The sequence below is a fragment of the Diadema setosum genome, chromosome 4 (assembly GCF_964275005.1).
Source record: "Diadema setosum chromosome 4, eeDiaSeto1, whole genome shotgun sequence".
Taxonomy (NCBI): domain Eukaryota; kingdom Metazoa; phylum Echinodermata; class Echinoidea; order Diadematoida; family Diadematidae; genus Diadema; species Diadema setosum.
Genome location: NC_092688.1, coordinates 14,981,956 through 14,997,595, shown reverse-complemented (window position 1 = coordinate 14,997,595; position 15,640 = coordinate 14,981,956). Strand labels below are relative to the sequence as shown.

Here is a 15,640-nt window from a genome sequence, read left to right as displayed (position 1 = left end):
GTAAACAAGGTTGTGATGGGTCTTTCGTAAAAAATACAGATCACTAAATCCAACAAGTTATTATTATTATTATTATTATCATTATTATCATTATTATTATTATTATTATTCATCGTTATTATCGTTATTATTATTATTATTATTATTATCATTATTATTATTATTATTATTATTATTATTTATCGTTACTATTGTTATTATTATTATTATTATTACTACTACTACTACTATTACTTGCATAGCTTATACTTAGGTTAAAGTTTGACCTGTTGACGGTTCTTGTAAAAGGCTAAGTTGAGAATTGCTGTGGTCCTGAGCGAAAAGAGCACACAAAACGAAAAACTCGATTTTCTGGTGGCTTCGCCATCGCTGAAATTCGCATTCAACGGCAAAACAAATTGTAGAAGATAATACTCAGCCATCAACTGGGGATCAGTGAATAAGTCCTCAATCTTGAGTTCTTTGGGTGGGTAGAGTCCGTTTACAACAGAGGTGATGTCCTATTGTTGTCAAGTAATTCTGTTGGTTTGCAGGCTCTGTCGGTCCAAAAAATGTTTGCTTTATAAACAGTCATGCTGATTGAATCCAAATCTAATCTCCACAATTCATTCAGAATAAATGGACGCAAGCGTTACATTTTAGACAGATGTAGTAGACAGCCAGTCCTGTCTCAAAGGCTCTACAGGACCAAGATGTTGTCTGAAGAAGTCCAGCATCTTCTGCCATGCTTTCACTTGAGCCTCTGCATGCAGCTTCGGTTCGCCGCCCCAGCGGGCGTATACTGCGGCTGTCGGATTGGAGATTAGGAATGTGTTTGACCTTTGAATCATATCTTTCAGAAGGTGATCATAAGCAACACTGTTTTAAGCATCTGTAACTAATCATTTGAACATTAACATGACACTATTTTAAAAATAAAGTCATTTATTACTGTTTCCAGGTTGTATTAGAAATACACGTACATGAACACACACATACACAACAATGTGAAATGTTTAGTTCGATGTTTTAACACTATAATCCTGCCTATAATCGCATTGTAAGCGTGGAGATGCTTCTGTTTAATAAAACTGATAGGGACCGGGCAGTATTCCATACAAGGTTTATTCGAGTTCATAAGGGAGGATTGTAACTGTAACTTATTTATGTACTAATCAGTAGATGAAAGAATAGGGGAATCAAACAAATAATAAATCATCGAATGGTACAGAGGAACTGGAAACAATGTGTCATGTTCCAAAAATGTACCACCTGTGTTGAACTGTGTTAATTGTAAGAGTGACACTATTATTATTAACATTACTTGAGGAAATGACTTCAACACTTATCTTCAACGTTTCCACATAACGAGGTCAGCAGCTATGTCAGGAAGTTTAACAGTTGAATTTAGAGGCATGTGAGTAAAAGCAATATTCATGTTTGTAGGTTTTCTGGGGGGAGGGGTTTAAGAATGCTAGCTTCACCTTAAAAAAAAATACATTGTCTGATTTTTGTCTGACTTACCATCCAAAACATCAGGCAAGTACATAGATGATTCCGTACAGAGAGGAAGGTAAGGGGATTGCAGGAGGTGACCAGCACCAGGAAGATGGACGAAGTCTACAAGATGACCGTTTCCAGCTTGCCTCATTCGCTCTGCCGCCTTTCGGACGTAAATGTAGCAATCAATCGGTGCTTTTCCTGTTATTTTTGCTGTTGTTATTTTCATTAACTTATTGTAAAAAATCAAGTAAGTCCAGTAAACTCAATCTCTAGAGATTTTTTTTTTTCTTTTTGCCAGCATTACGAATTTCGTTTTGCATTATAATACTTCTCATGCTTGTTCAAAGTGTACAGATACCGGATAAGGTTCGGAAACCTGTTTAGTGAGGGACTCTTCATTACAAAACTTCTCCATATCAGCACTGGAGGTGGCCGCCCCGATTGAAATACATTGATTGTGAATTGCAGTTGTTTCATTTAGATTTCAATTGTATTTACCAGCAACGCTCATTTGGTTCCATTTGGTTCGTATACATAAACTATGCAAGCTTGCAAAAAAAAAAGCTCGCTGGGACAGAGTACAAGGTAGAGGTTTCCCCTCGGTATATTAGACATTATAGTAATTAAATACTTCCTACATTTTGATCGTCCACAATACCTAAAGTAAAGATTATGGGTGATTGGTTACACAAGAGAGTAAAACGAATAACTGGCAAAGTGAAACTCAAGCAAAGAGACCCTTGAGTACACGCGATTGTTCAAATTGTCCAGAATCATTAATCATTATTAACGGTATTTCTAGAGCTTAAATCAACATTTCAGAATATTACCTTGGTATAGTTCGCAGCGTTTCTTGGCATAACAAAGTTGTCGATGTTGCCCCAGTCGTATATTTCCTTTAATTTTCAGCGGGCCAAATTTCAAACATAAACGACAAAAGAGACGCCAATATACTCACTCTGGTCATACATTTTTCAGTTGGTGCAAGTTGATCATCGCCGCAGACAAGAAAGAGGGTTGGAATGGTCAGATTCTCCACCTATAACACATTAAGGACGTGATTTTGTAAAATTCTCCTTTCACGAAACTTTTTTTTTGGGGGGGGGGGGGCTTGGGGAGTTTTTGTTGTTGTGGGTTTTTTTTTTTCCTTGATTAAATGCCATTATGCCCCCAGAAATATTAGTCAATTGAGAACATACAATGTTGCTTGGCTTGGGCTCTTTGAATCTCCTATAGGTAAATGCTATGGTCAGTATTTGTAATCACGTTCTCTGTCCTTCTGCTCATAAAGATTACCCACCCCCCCCCCCCCCAAAAAAAGATATATATGTACATATATTATATAATATATATGTTCGAGACATGGTGGATGAATGAATCGTCAGGACCATTAGTACCATCATTTTAATTACCGTAATTATTGCTTACACACACACACACACACGTTACATTATTTTCTCTCTCTCCTGCTCTCTCCCTCTCTCATTCTGTCCCCCTCTCTCTCTTTCTCTCTGTATACGTACATATACAGGCCTATATATATATATATATATATATATATATATATAGTTATAGTTATATTTCATAAAATAGCGCTTATCTATCGCGACAGTGCCGTCAGATTATTGCAGTTTTAAAATAGAAGCCATTATCAAGTGATTATAATGTCCCTAATGTTTGTCTTTGTAAGCCTATCGTCCAAAATTTTGGGTATAATTTAATGGATTCATAAAGTACTATTTTAATGATTATTATGACAATCTTCATTGTGAATAACGAATGACATCAAACTGTGCATGTCACTTACTGGGGCCACGTAGTCTTCACGATTTGCCGCGTCATGTACATGATGATCGAAGTCAGCCGTTACCAACAGGGTGCCATCCTCGCCTGGCTTGACACTCGAATACCTGTCCTCGCTCCTTGATCAAGGAAGTTGACATAATAAAACCGATGGTTTTTAGGACTATACAATATTTCATATAAACAGACAAAAGATAAGAGCATATCACCTCTTCAGGATATTTTACTGGACAAGGACGCTCTACTACCGATGAGACGAAATATCAAATACACTTCCATGCTACATTTCCCTTGCGTACAACTCCTCATGTGTTAAATCTGTTTTAGTGAAATTGGTGATTGAGATAATTTCATAAAAATATGGTTATCGTTATAAAATAAAAATAAAAAAAAAAAATTACAAAATAATAATTTCTATATTTACCGTGTTAAAAAAAAACAAGCATTAGGCAATTGTGAGGAAATAACTCGAAAATAACACGAAGCTGAATTTCAGGTGAGTACAATTTCAACCATTAATTTTAGTAACTACTGATGTCCCATATTTTACTTGCAAACCCCAATGACATCACACTGCAATGCATGCGGCACAGCATGTTGTTTACATTGAACTTACAATAAACTGGGAACTCGGTATAAGATAAAACTACCATAGTAGCAAGTACTTAGTGTTGGTAACATTATGATTATCACAACGAAATCCATAGCTTAAATGTCGCTATGGCGACAGGTATGCCCCGCCATAATTCATGGTTCTCCTAATAGGTCTATAGTACAATGTCTTGACAATGTGTGATGCCAGTTTCACATAACTGGCAAAATATTAAAATGACTGCTTTGTCACAATGTGTTGAATGTTCACTCTCCTTGAACTAGGTGTGAATGGCTATATTGTCAAAGAATGCAGGTATTTGAGGATTTTTACTTGACTTTTGACCATTTTATAAGTTTATGCACTGAGTTTTCAAGGTATGGAGAAAAAGAGTCATTTCAGTATCAAATAGCAAGACATTTGCATTTTTACCTGGCATTTGACCCTATAACTCTAAAATTCCCAGGAGAATTACTGTCAGGTAGAACATGCATAAATTATGTATTAAGTTTCATGATGATACCTTGAGTCACTTTCGAGATATGACGGAAGAACTGAAATTTAGCAACTTTCAGTTGATCTTTGACCTTTTGAACTATGGCCTTTAGGCAAGAAACTTCCCAGAGATTGTCTATTGGGTAATACATGTATGCATTAAGTTTGAAGAAAAATCCTGCAGGCATTGCATGAATAATGAGGGGAAAAGTGAAATTTGTAGGAGTTGACCTTGAGCTTTAACATGTTTAACCCCTGACCTTTGATCCATGACCCCTAAATTCCCTAGATAATAATTGCTAGTCAGTATACGCATATCTATTAAGTTCCATGAAGATATCTTAAACCATTTGCAAGATATGAAGAAAAAAGTGAAACTCTAACTTTTTCACTTGATCTTTCACATTTGACCTTTGATCTCAGGACCAAAAACTTTCTCTGGAGAAACTTTGTATGGTAGTACATGTATATGCAATAAGTGTCACGAAAATACCTTTAGGCATTGCATAGGGAAATAGTGAAATTTTGAGCATTTGACCTTGACCTTTTGACCTTGAGCATGTACACCCAAAAGTTGATAGGCACAACCTCGTCGACTCATACATACACATGCCAAGTTTCATTAGGATACCTCCAACGGTTTTTAGTAACGCTGTCCACAAATTCGATTACGGACGGAAGGACAGAAGGAAGGACGGACATATAGTATGGACGACCCGAAAATATAATGCCTTCGGCGACACTTAGTGGCGGAGGCATAAAAAGTGTGAGAAGTCGAGGGGGACCTAACAAAACAAAACAAAACACGAAGGAGACAGCATGAAACATGGAACATTGTAAAGATATCAAAGAACGAAAGAAACTGCACCGCCTACTGTAAGGTGTGAGAGTACAGAACATTGGATTCAAATGTTTGATACCCCCTCCAACCCCCCCCCCCCCAAATAAAGAAACAGAATTCCAAGGTACACACACCATTTAATACAAACTTATCTTCACATCTCATCCCAGATACATATGCTTCACATAGGTTACAGAAAGATGTGATGACAATGTAAAAGGACCCTATGAGAGAATTCCGACAAATTCTTACGTCAGTGGTGCAGGATGGATTAGGGAACCGTCCGGTATTTGAATTCCCATGTAATAAAAAAGGACATCCGTGCACCTTTGCAACGAAATACAGCGCACGGGGAAACCTGTAAGCCTGGGTACTGCACTGAGTGCCAATGAGCCGCCCGTGCATCCAGCGCTGATACCAATCCTCGTGTCATCAATACGGGGATGCCTCCGGGCAAATTCGACAATGTCCTGAGTTTTGAGAGTATTTGAAAAGATATCACAAGCATGACATACAAAAATGTATCTTACGTAGACGGTCCAAATTTGCAAATGTACATGACCAATGCCGCAACAATACATAGTGTTATTTTGAGTAATATGTTGGTCTCTGCCCTCTATGTAGTCCTATACCCTCACTGTGTGTCAAAAATGGGCAGTGCAAGGCTGGGGTATAACAACAGAAAAAAAAAGATGGAAAGACATATCTTGCATAAAGCTTGGTGTTCTTTTACGACTATGTCAATTTATTCCAAGGCATATTCTTATTTTGCCTTATAGAAAATGTTTCATTCAGCTATGTATAATGTATGGACCTTATGCAAGTATATACCTTAACGTGTATTTTATTTGGTAAGAAAATGAAGATGTGATCCATTCATTACATTTAGACCATTAATTTTTAAGGAAAAGCCTCGAACCCGGTCTTTCAGGAAACTTGAGTCCACGTTTGTTTGTTTGTTTGTTTGTTTGTTTGTTTTGTTGGTTGGTTGGTTGGTTTTTGTGTTTGTTTGTTTTTTAAGTTGCATAGATATTTTGTTATCATTCAAGATCAGTTTTCATTTTCTGACAGCTAATCTATCCATGATTATTATCGCAGAATGATGTCAATGTATCTTACACTCTTACAGAATAAAAATGACGACATCCCGAAATGTAAATAACGTATAATATATATTACTATCAAATTCTAGAATTTCTTGCCATGGAAATAAGAAAAAGCAAAAAACGGAGTCAAAAATACTTAGGTGAAGATTGATAAATGCTACTTCATGCGCATTGTTTATGTATGCAAAAAGGAAACAAAAAATGATCAATACTAAAAACAGCACTCGCGCTAACTTTCTTTCTTCTAAGAACTTTACTTAATTGTATGAGCAATCTAGTTTATTCAAACTTCGCGGTATAATGGGTTCATTCTGTCAATACTATGAAAACGAACAGCACTATTTCTATATATCATCCATACACGTCATTATTTGATTAGGCGTTTTCCCTCAAGAAAAAACAAATTTTTCATCTACGTTTGATTTGAAATGAAACTGAATGAAACTTGATTAGAATATGGCCCCATGAACACATGTCAAGGATACGAGTCAGCATTCAGATACATGTATTATTTTTGGTGCGTTATTATTGTTATTCTGGTTTTAACTCTTTCTATTCCAGTATAACATGAACATATTGTTATAAATGAATGAATATCAAATTATATCAAATAGACTAGGTCCAAAAATGGAAATAGCCATAGCTTTGAGAAGCTTAGTGAACTGGCATATTCGATCAAACAAGTATATTATCATACTGACGTTGTTGGGTTTTTTTTTTATAATTTAAAAAAAGGACACAGATTATTACGTAGCACGAGAAATGACAAAAATGAATAGAAATTTTTCCTGGACTTACATAAAACAGCTGACAGTCTAGGTACACATTCTGCCCTCTCGGTGCACCCTTCGAGAGATCTTTTCCAATGGCACCGAAGTAATTGAAATCAAAGACTGCAAAACCGTGGGAGGCCATGAGCTGAGGCCTGTCCTGAACACTTCTGGGGGCTAGTCCGGCCATCTCAATGATCAGAGGTAGTCGTGACGGGGCGACTGTTTCGGAGTTATTGCCAAGGATAAATAGCCATGGTACATATTATTACTTCCCAACCGAAAATATGAAGGAAAGTGTAAATGTAAATGTCAACTGTCAGCTATTTCAGCTTTAACTTAGCATGACTGTTACATGCCTCCAGTGACTCGTATGGAGTTATGGAATATTACCATGTCCTGATTAGTTGTGTTGTCAAAACATAACCCAATGATTAAAACACTGACATCAACAGGAATATTAGGAGTATACTCCCACTCAAATAAAACCTAAATTAAAAATAATTATTTTCTACATTATACTGCATATTACCTGAACATGAATAAATTTCACGGAAAACCTAAATAAGACCTGACACTCCTATTCTTCAATCGGTGATGTGATCTTTTGCATTCAAGCAAAATATTTCCCTGAAGACTTGATTATTAGTAGTGTTACGTTCAAAGCCCTTTTCCATGCTGATAAGAGAAATTTGTCCCTGTAACGTTCTCTTCATAATATTTTTCCAGTCCTGTGGTCTTGTGATCCCACATGTTCAAATGGACATAATGATCAATATATCCCGTTTTCGGTTTTGGATTACTATAAACTGTACACAATAAAACGACAAAGTGTAAACAATGCTAGCTGTTTTCATATTTACCAGTTTCATTTGGTAGGTAAAGGGTTCCTTGGAATGATTCGCAGTTTACGTTGTTCACTTCAACATACGGTGCAATAAAACGTCTTGTTACGGTTTCGGAGGCGAGAATTTCATCGGGGCCTTGGTCTACGTTGGGCACATCTCCGTTGCACAGATCGAAAGTGTACACCCAGTGGTGTATGTCTGGATCGGTTTTGACTAGTCTAGCCTTCTTTTTGGCGGATTTCGCGTCAGGAACCATTCCCCACAGTAGTCCCATAGGGTGAAGTCCTGAATAGGTTCCTCCCAGGGATGGTTGTTCACTTACTGATGGGAGCAGACGCAGAGAGTATTAAGTCACTTCAGTTCCACTCTTAACATACACACGCATATTGGTATCTATGTTTTTGTGTTATTACAATATTGCACATATCATACTATATGTATGTATGTATATACACTCAACAAAAAAGAAAGTAACTTTTTACAAATTTATGATATTCATTGAAGCTTTTGATGAAAGTCGATGTATTATTTAAGTTATTAAAGGTAAATAAGCTGGCTACCGACCTGACAGGTCAATATAAGGAGAAACTATGCACATGAGTGAACACATTTGTTTGTTTGTTTGTTTGTTTGTTTTTTTGTCCTCCAAGGTACAAAAGTAAAAAAAAAAAAAAAAATGCCAAAATTGTCCTATTGGCTTTCATTTGAAAAGACCTTTTACCAATGATGATAAAAGATTAGTTTAACACAATGAGAGATATGAATGAAGTAGCAAAAATAAGTTTTCGTTCTTTTATCTCTTTATAACCTCAAACAAAATGAAAGTGGGAAACTTAAAGAAAGATATGAATTTTCTGTCAACTCAAGCTTCAAGAAATAGTGAATAACGGCACAAAGATAATTACATGAACAAAATATCTGTATTTCATTCATTCAATTTAGTAATTTAAGAATTCATGAGGCAAACTCAAGAACCAAATGTAATTCACAATTTTCCTTACTGGAGAAATCCATTCAAAATCCTGCCATTTTTGTTAACATCGCTTTTTCTCTCATTTCATTTTAATTTGGATCTGACAGAGAATTCTTCATTTAACCTCCATTATTTCCAGACTTTATGAAGACGCTGACATGAATATTGAGTATAACACTGAGAAGGTCGTTCACAACCACCAAATTGTCATACCTTTACCAAAGTAGAGATTTAAGGCTGATCGAGAAAGGAATCCAGGCACTCTACACTTCACGTTCAAGAAACAGGGACATGATTATTTTAAACTGAAGAGCTGTTGCTTCAGATTAGTTAATACGCATGGTGCAGAGGTCGTGCTGCCCACATTGTGGAATAGCGACTCAGTCATTTGTAGTTGTGATATTTCATTGCAACGGTACTCTATACTATTCATTCAATAGACTGTCATATCTAATGGTCTGCATACTATGTTCACAGAGAACAAAGAAATAAGTTTTAATTCTAAGTTACAGATTATCATGCTGGATGAAAAAACGAAAGGTCAATAATACAAGATAATTATGCGTGCGGTTTTCATAATGGAGTACAAAGGGTAAAAGTGAAGTATAGAAGTTACATTGTACAAGGGTCTTAGGTCATACTCACAACTAATATGCCCAAGGCTATCAGCTTCGTATGTAGCGTGTGCTTGAAAACAGTATTTTCCGCATTCGGACTTCACGCTCGATCGCAGGATTACCAGTTGACCAGGTTCCAAACCACTTGCTCCAATGGTCACTTGCTCATCGACCATCCCATCCTGTGGATGAATATTAATCGCTGATCTGGAATAGAATAGCTTTAAACCATTGAATCTGGGAAACATGAGCAGACTGCGGGTCCTCCTCGCAAACTCGTGCCCAATTCCTGCCAGAGCCATGTTTATTGGCCGCTCAGCTTGTTTCAGTACCTAAACCAGTATCACATGCAGTCCGGCAGCTGTGTTATGTATGGTCAATGCTTTTATTATATCTCCGGGATAATAGAAAGCAGCAGTCATGGAATTCCGATTACGCACCGATTTTCTTTTCTGCCCCTCATACGTGTGCAAACGCATGTTTTTATTACCTTCGGTGACGCAACATTGACTTTGTCTCGACTACAAAGCTCTTAAACGACAATGGCCTATAATCACGTTATCCACCCATCTATAGCTATAGGAGAAGGATAAGAGGCTTCGTTTGAGCACTCAGCCAAATGTCAGAGCCTCGCCGTAAATAAGTTACTCGCAGTTCAGATACCAAGAATTTGCCAACTAACGTGGCAGTGGCATCAATGTCATGCTCAATATATCTATGATTTGGCATAGGAAGCAAAATTAGAGCCACTTCTCGAAAGAAAAAATGAGAAAGTCTGTAATTTAAAGTACCGTTGTAGAATTGGTATGAAATCTTCACTTATCAGATATATTTCAAAACGTGGTTCCAAAGTAAAACTAAAGATAGATTAATTTTACTGAAATTACGAGTTCATATGCACTATTTTTTTAATAGATCTATCACCTGTCATTCCCCTTGGGTATATCTAATCTTATCACATGTTTTATACTGTCATTATGCGTGGACATGCACTGCATGTCAGTCATGGCGGCGAAAACAGCTTAAATACGTTGGTTTGTTTGGGTTTTTTTTTGATATCTTGTAAGACATAGATGCTGCATACTTGGATTACACTGTGAAAAAAGATATATATAAGGCCTATAGGTATTCTAAAACGTCTAACTAAAACAAAGTGAACAATTATCAAAAAAAAAAATACCTTGTACATCAAGAGTTCGACACTTAAAATTATACAGCCCACGAGTCGTACAGCCAACGAGTCACACAGCCCACGATAGTCATACAGTCCATGAGTTATACAGCCCACGAGTTATACAGCCCATGAGTTCGACACTACGCAAATAAGGCCCTTGAGTGCGACAATTTAAGGCTTACAATAGAGACGGACATGTTAAGCCCCGTGATATGTCGAACTCGTGGGTCGTTTTTAATTATACCAAGTGTCGAACTCTTTGCCTTTTTTTTGCTTAGACTTGAACTCGTGGGCCTTGTTTGGCTGGTGTCAAACAAATAGGCCTTATTTACCTGTTGTACCATTGCCTTATTTGCCTATAGTATGTCGAACTCACGGCTGTATGACTCTTGGGTTGTATGACTCGTGGGCCGCATAACAAGTGGGTGTCGGTCTCATGGAATATGACCCCGATTAATATTGATCAAGGAATGGACAAAAGAGGGAGAAGTATTTTGTAATATAGTAGGGCATAAATAAAGAACATGAAATATGTTTTCGGATTTTTCGGATATACATTGTGTAGGTCTCATCATGCAAAGTATCCGATAGCTTGTGGAAGACCCTTCATCTCTTCTCCTTTCTCGCCTTTCCCTGTCCTCTTGTCTCTTTCTGTTTCTTCTTTCAAAATAACTTCCTCTTTTCCTCTTCTTCCTTTACTGTGTTTTGTTTTTTTTTTCTCTCTATCTCTCTCTTTACAAGAGAGGTTGCTTGTGTTTGCTTGTCCGTCTGTTTGTTTGTTTGTTTGTTTATATGTATAGGTCTGTTGTGTTGTACACCGATATATTATGTCTAGCTAATTGTTTTTTGATGTTATTTAGTCTTTTTGTCCACGAGGAGACTGCAAAATACAAGCTTAGCTTTTTAGCATGTCTCCTCCATTTCCTGCAACTTTAGTTTCAATTCAATTTTCATTGTTTACTTTGCTTTTGTGATGCGTAGTATTGTCAACTTCACGTATTTTTCTTTGTTACTACATTGCATTGATGTTGTGTTATTTTGTGTATGAAAATGTTGTTGGAAATGAAATAAATGAAATGAAATGAAATGAAATGAAGATCTCTTATGGATTGCATACATGCACAGTTGGAATATTTTGCTTGCTTAATGAAAAGAAAAATTGTAATATCGAAATGCAGAATAGGGGAGAGGGACCACACAAATATCCTTGTGGTGCTCAGTAAGCAGACTTTCCAAGGAGACATCTACCTTATTTGTTGAAAGGCTATTATGAACATATTCCTCTTGCTTTATAATATTCACTCTGCCAACGATGTCAATGTCTTTGGAGGAAATTTGTCTCTTGCAGTGCGCAGACATACCAGCCCTGAAGCTCGACAAACAAGTGCAGTTATAAATTTGTACAATAAAGAAATCTCATTTAATCTTCGCCTCCTCCAGTGTCTTAAAGCAAGGCACATATAAGGTTAAATATAAAAGATCAATTTCCGAATAAAAATACTCTCAAAATCAAATAATACAAAACAAGAACAGTTGTAATTATGCCAGTGGGATCCTTTGCAAATTTCCATAATTTTAGAATCAATCGAAATGCAGGTCTAGAAATTTGCTCATTGTGATAATACATGTAGTCAAATTTTCACGCCCAGACGCAATATGGTGTAAGTTTACGTTCAACAGATTGTTTTATGATTTATGATCAAAATGGGTGAATGGTGTAAATTAGTGAGAGCTATAATCACCAAAGGGCGCATCAGTAGGACCAGGGAGGTGAGACACCTCCCTGGTAGGACCCTTGACTAGACAAGATGAACTGTACGTAGTAGTCTTCCGTGCGACTTTTACCACACCGGCACTTGGCAAGTACGACTACGGGGAGTTCACATTTTTGACCTTGCCACTCCGTGAGACAAAAGGTGCACTGCGTGCGCTTCTGGTTGAGACTGCGTGGAATCTTGCGTGATATCATGATGTGCGTACGTGACTATACACCAAAAGTACAATTGTACAATAGTATACCATACTATATACCATGAATAGGGGCCTCCCTGAAGTAAGGTCATAGCTCGGTCAATGGTATTCATGGTTCATATTTTACTGCACCTGTGCATGGTTGTTTATGCATGCTCTCCGTTGGATGGGAAGTTGACGACAACATTTGAGATCCCATTGTAATTACACACATACGTTATGTCAGAGTAAGCGGCAACACATTCTCTATAACACACATTCTGAATTAAAAACAAAATGATAACTTCCAACAAGAGATATTGAGTCATGCCTGTTTCTATTTCTGATGACCAACTGGCCTCAAAAACTGTACGCCTACGTTTGAAATATATAACAAAAACCGATATTAAAAATCAAATTTTTGAAACACACCATTTAACTTATATTACAGAAAATGATAAAAATGGTTTCATTATTTAATAAATCTAAAGGTAAATGTGATGAACACTTTCCAAGCATTTTCCTGGGGGCAGCATCTGATTATGAAAATTGAAAATTTACTGTTTTGTAGTGTTAAATTGATATTTTTGTATTTTTGTAAGGAAACTATGATCATGATTTTATATTGATGTGCAAGATATCAATATCACAATCATTGAACACACATGTTTGGGAGTGTGTGATTAAACACCTAGACAATGGTCCTAGACAATGGCGAGGATTTGAATGCTTTATACTTTATTCATGAGGAATACCACAATCACAGCTAGTCTTTATGCATCCCGAAATGTAGTGTTTGCGAGAACATAGAAACATGTGCTTACTTTTTCCATGTTCATGCATTTCACCCTTTACCATCAATTCAAACTAGCAGTGCCCAGGGCAATCCATCATGAATTATTAATAAAGCATTCATGTGCCGTGGAGCAAGAGACCAGAAGCCTAGTCAGCAGATCTCTTTGAAAGGTGGTATTCATGTCCATTGTTCAGGGTCATTGTAAGCACACACTCACAAACATAATACCAATCATTGGTTCCTGTGTAAAGTTCGCGTTTTGTGCAGAGGGTTGAAATTTGACAAAAATCTGGAACCTTCATACTTCAAACTTAATCATGGATTTAATGAAACTGATTTATGCTTTCATATTCAAATCACTTTCAACTATAAGCTGTACACTATTCAGCTATTACTCATATCAATGATAGTCTTATCTGATATAAAATTTATGTTGTTGTTTTTTAACTATCAAAGATCAAAAGTGGGATTCTTTTGTAATTCCTAGCCATAGAGCTGTATGATACGATATGTAAATGCAGCTCTATGTTCCTAGCTCGTCCCTTCAGGACCTAAAGGCACTTTTTTTATGCCTCCGCCACGAAGTGGTGCCGGAGGCATTATGTTTTCGGGTTGTCCGTCCGTCCGTCCGTCCTTCCGTCCGTAATGAATTTTTTGGACAAGGTAACTATCAAAACCTTTTGAGGTATCCTAATGAAACTTGGCATGTATGTGTATTAGGGGGTGAAGTTGTGCCTATCAACTTTTGGGTGCACATGCTCAAGGTCAAAGGTCAAAAGGTCAAGGTCAAATACATAAGATTTTACTATTTCCATCATATCTATGCAATGCCTGAAGATATTTTCTTGAAACTTAGTGTATACATGTATTACTCAAGATTCTCTGGTGAAAGTTTGAGTCATGAGGTCAAAGGTCAAAGGTCAAAAGGTCAAGTAAAAATATTAAAACTTCACCTTTTTTCTCTGTACCTTGGAAATTGTTAAAGGTCTCTTCATACATGTACTGAGTGGCAGTGATTATCTAGAGAATTTATGGTTCATGGGGTCAAAGGTCAGGGGTCAAAGGTCAAGGGCAACACTTCAAAATTTTACTGAATATTTCCCTCATGTTTATGCAATGCCAGCAGGATTATTATTTTTTTTTACACTAGGTGTATGCATGTTTAACCTAATAGAGATTCTCTGGGAAGTTTTTTTTTTTCTTTTGTTTTTGCCTCAAAGGTCAAAAGGTCAAAGATCAAGCGAAAGTGCTGAACTAAGTTTTTCCTCCATATATAGGAAGTGGCTCAAGTTATCTTGAAACGTACTACATATTTATGCATCTTCTGCCTGCTTCTACTTTTTAGCATTCCTCCCCATTTCCAACATTTTCGTATACTTACAAGTTTTCTGTAAACTTATCCTTTACTTTGTATAATGAAATTTATGTACTGTATTCAATTTGTGTAATATATTTATATGTTTTTGTTGGAAATGAAAAATAAATGAATGAAAAAAAATGAAAATGACAGTGATTAGCTATGAATTTTAGGGTCAAAGGCCAGATGAAAATGGTAACAAATTACTATTTAATACAGAAATTGCACTTTTTCTCCATACCTTGAAAATTTCTCAATGCAGAAACGTATGAATGGGTCAAAGTCAAGTTAAAGTCTGTAAATCCCAAATACATGCTCTCCTATTTATCCAATTAAACCTAGGTCAAGGAAGGTGAGCATTCATCACATTTGTGACAAACTTGTCATTTTAACATTTTGCCAATTTTGTGAAAATGTAATCACACATTGTCCACATGTACTATCTAGACGTATTAGGAGAATCATGCATTATGGCGGAGGCATACCAGTCGCCATAGCGACATTTCTATAGTTAATAATATGTGTATTCAAGGATAAACATGAATTTTTTATTGTGGATCCGTGTGTATGATTATCGATTTCAGAGGTGATGATTTTTGATAAATAAGCATGAGGCAAATGAACATTATCAGTATTATATACATATAAGACTAATCAATTTCTCTGTCGTGATTTTACGTCGTTTCTGGTTATTATTTTTGTTGCCATTACATTAATTGGGACCTGTGTAAATATGGGATAGTGGTCGCAGATGTCGGACAAAACAATTCCAGACTCTGGAAGTGCAATAATATTGCAAAATATGTGATCTGTGAGAGTAGCTGATTGGTCGGCGA

The 15,640-nt window shown here is 36.5% G+C and overlaps 1 protein-coding gene across 1 annotated transcript; it reads right to left on the bottom strand.

Annotated features, from left to right (window-relative positions):
- Positions 1 to 274: 274 nt before the first annotated feature.
- On the bottom strand, positions 275 to 9,829 carry LOC140227641 (bile acid-CoA:amino acid N-acyltransferase-like). The gene is made up of 8 exons (XM_072308058.1): positions 9,670 to 9,829; positions 8,073 to 8,258; positions 7,118 to 7,311; positions 5,541 to 5,683; positions 3,290 to 3,404; positions 2,441 to 2,521; positions 1,504 to 1,642; positions 275 to 787 (listed from the first exon to the last, which is right to left on the bottom strand). Exons 1-8 carry the CDS (start codon positions 9,827 to 9,829, stop codon positions 639 to 641), a joined length of 1,167 nt encoding a protein of 388 aa, XP_072164159.1. The 3' UTR covers positions 275 to 638.
- Between the last annotated feature and the right edge of the window lie 5,811 nt (positions 9,830 to 15,640).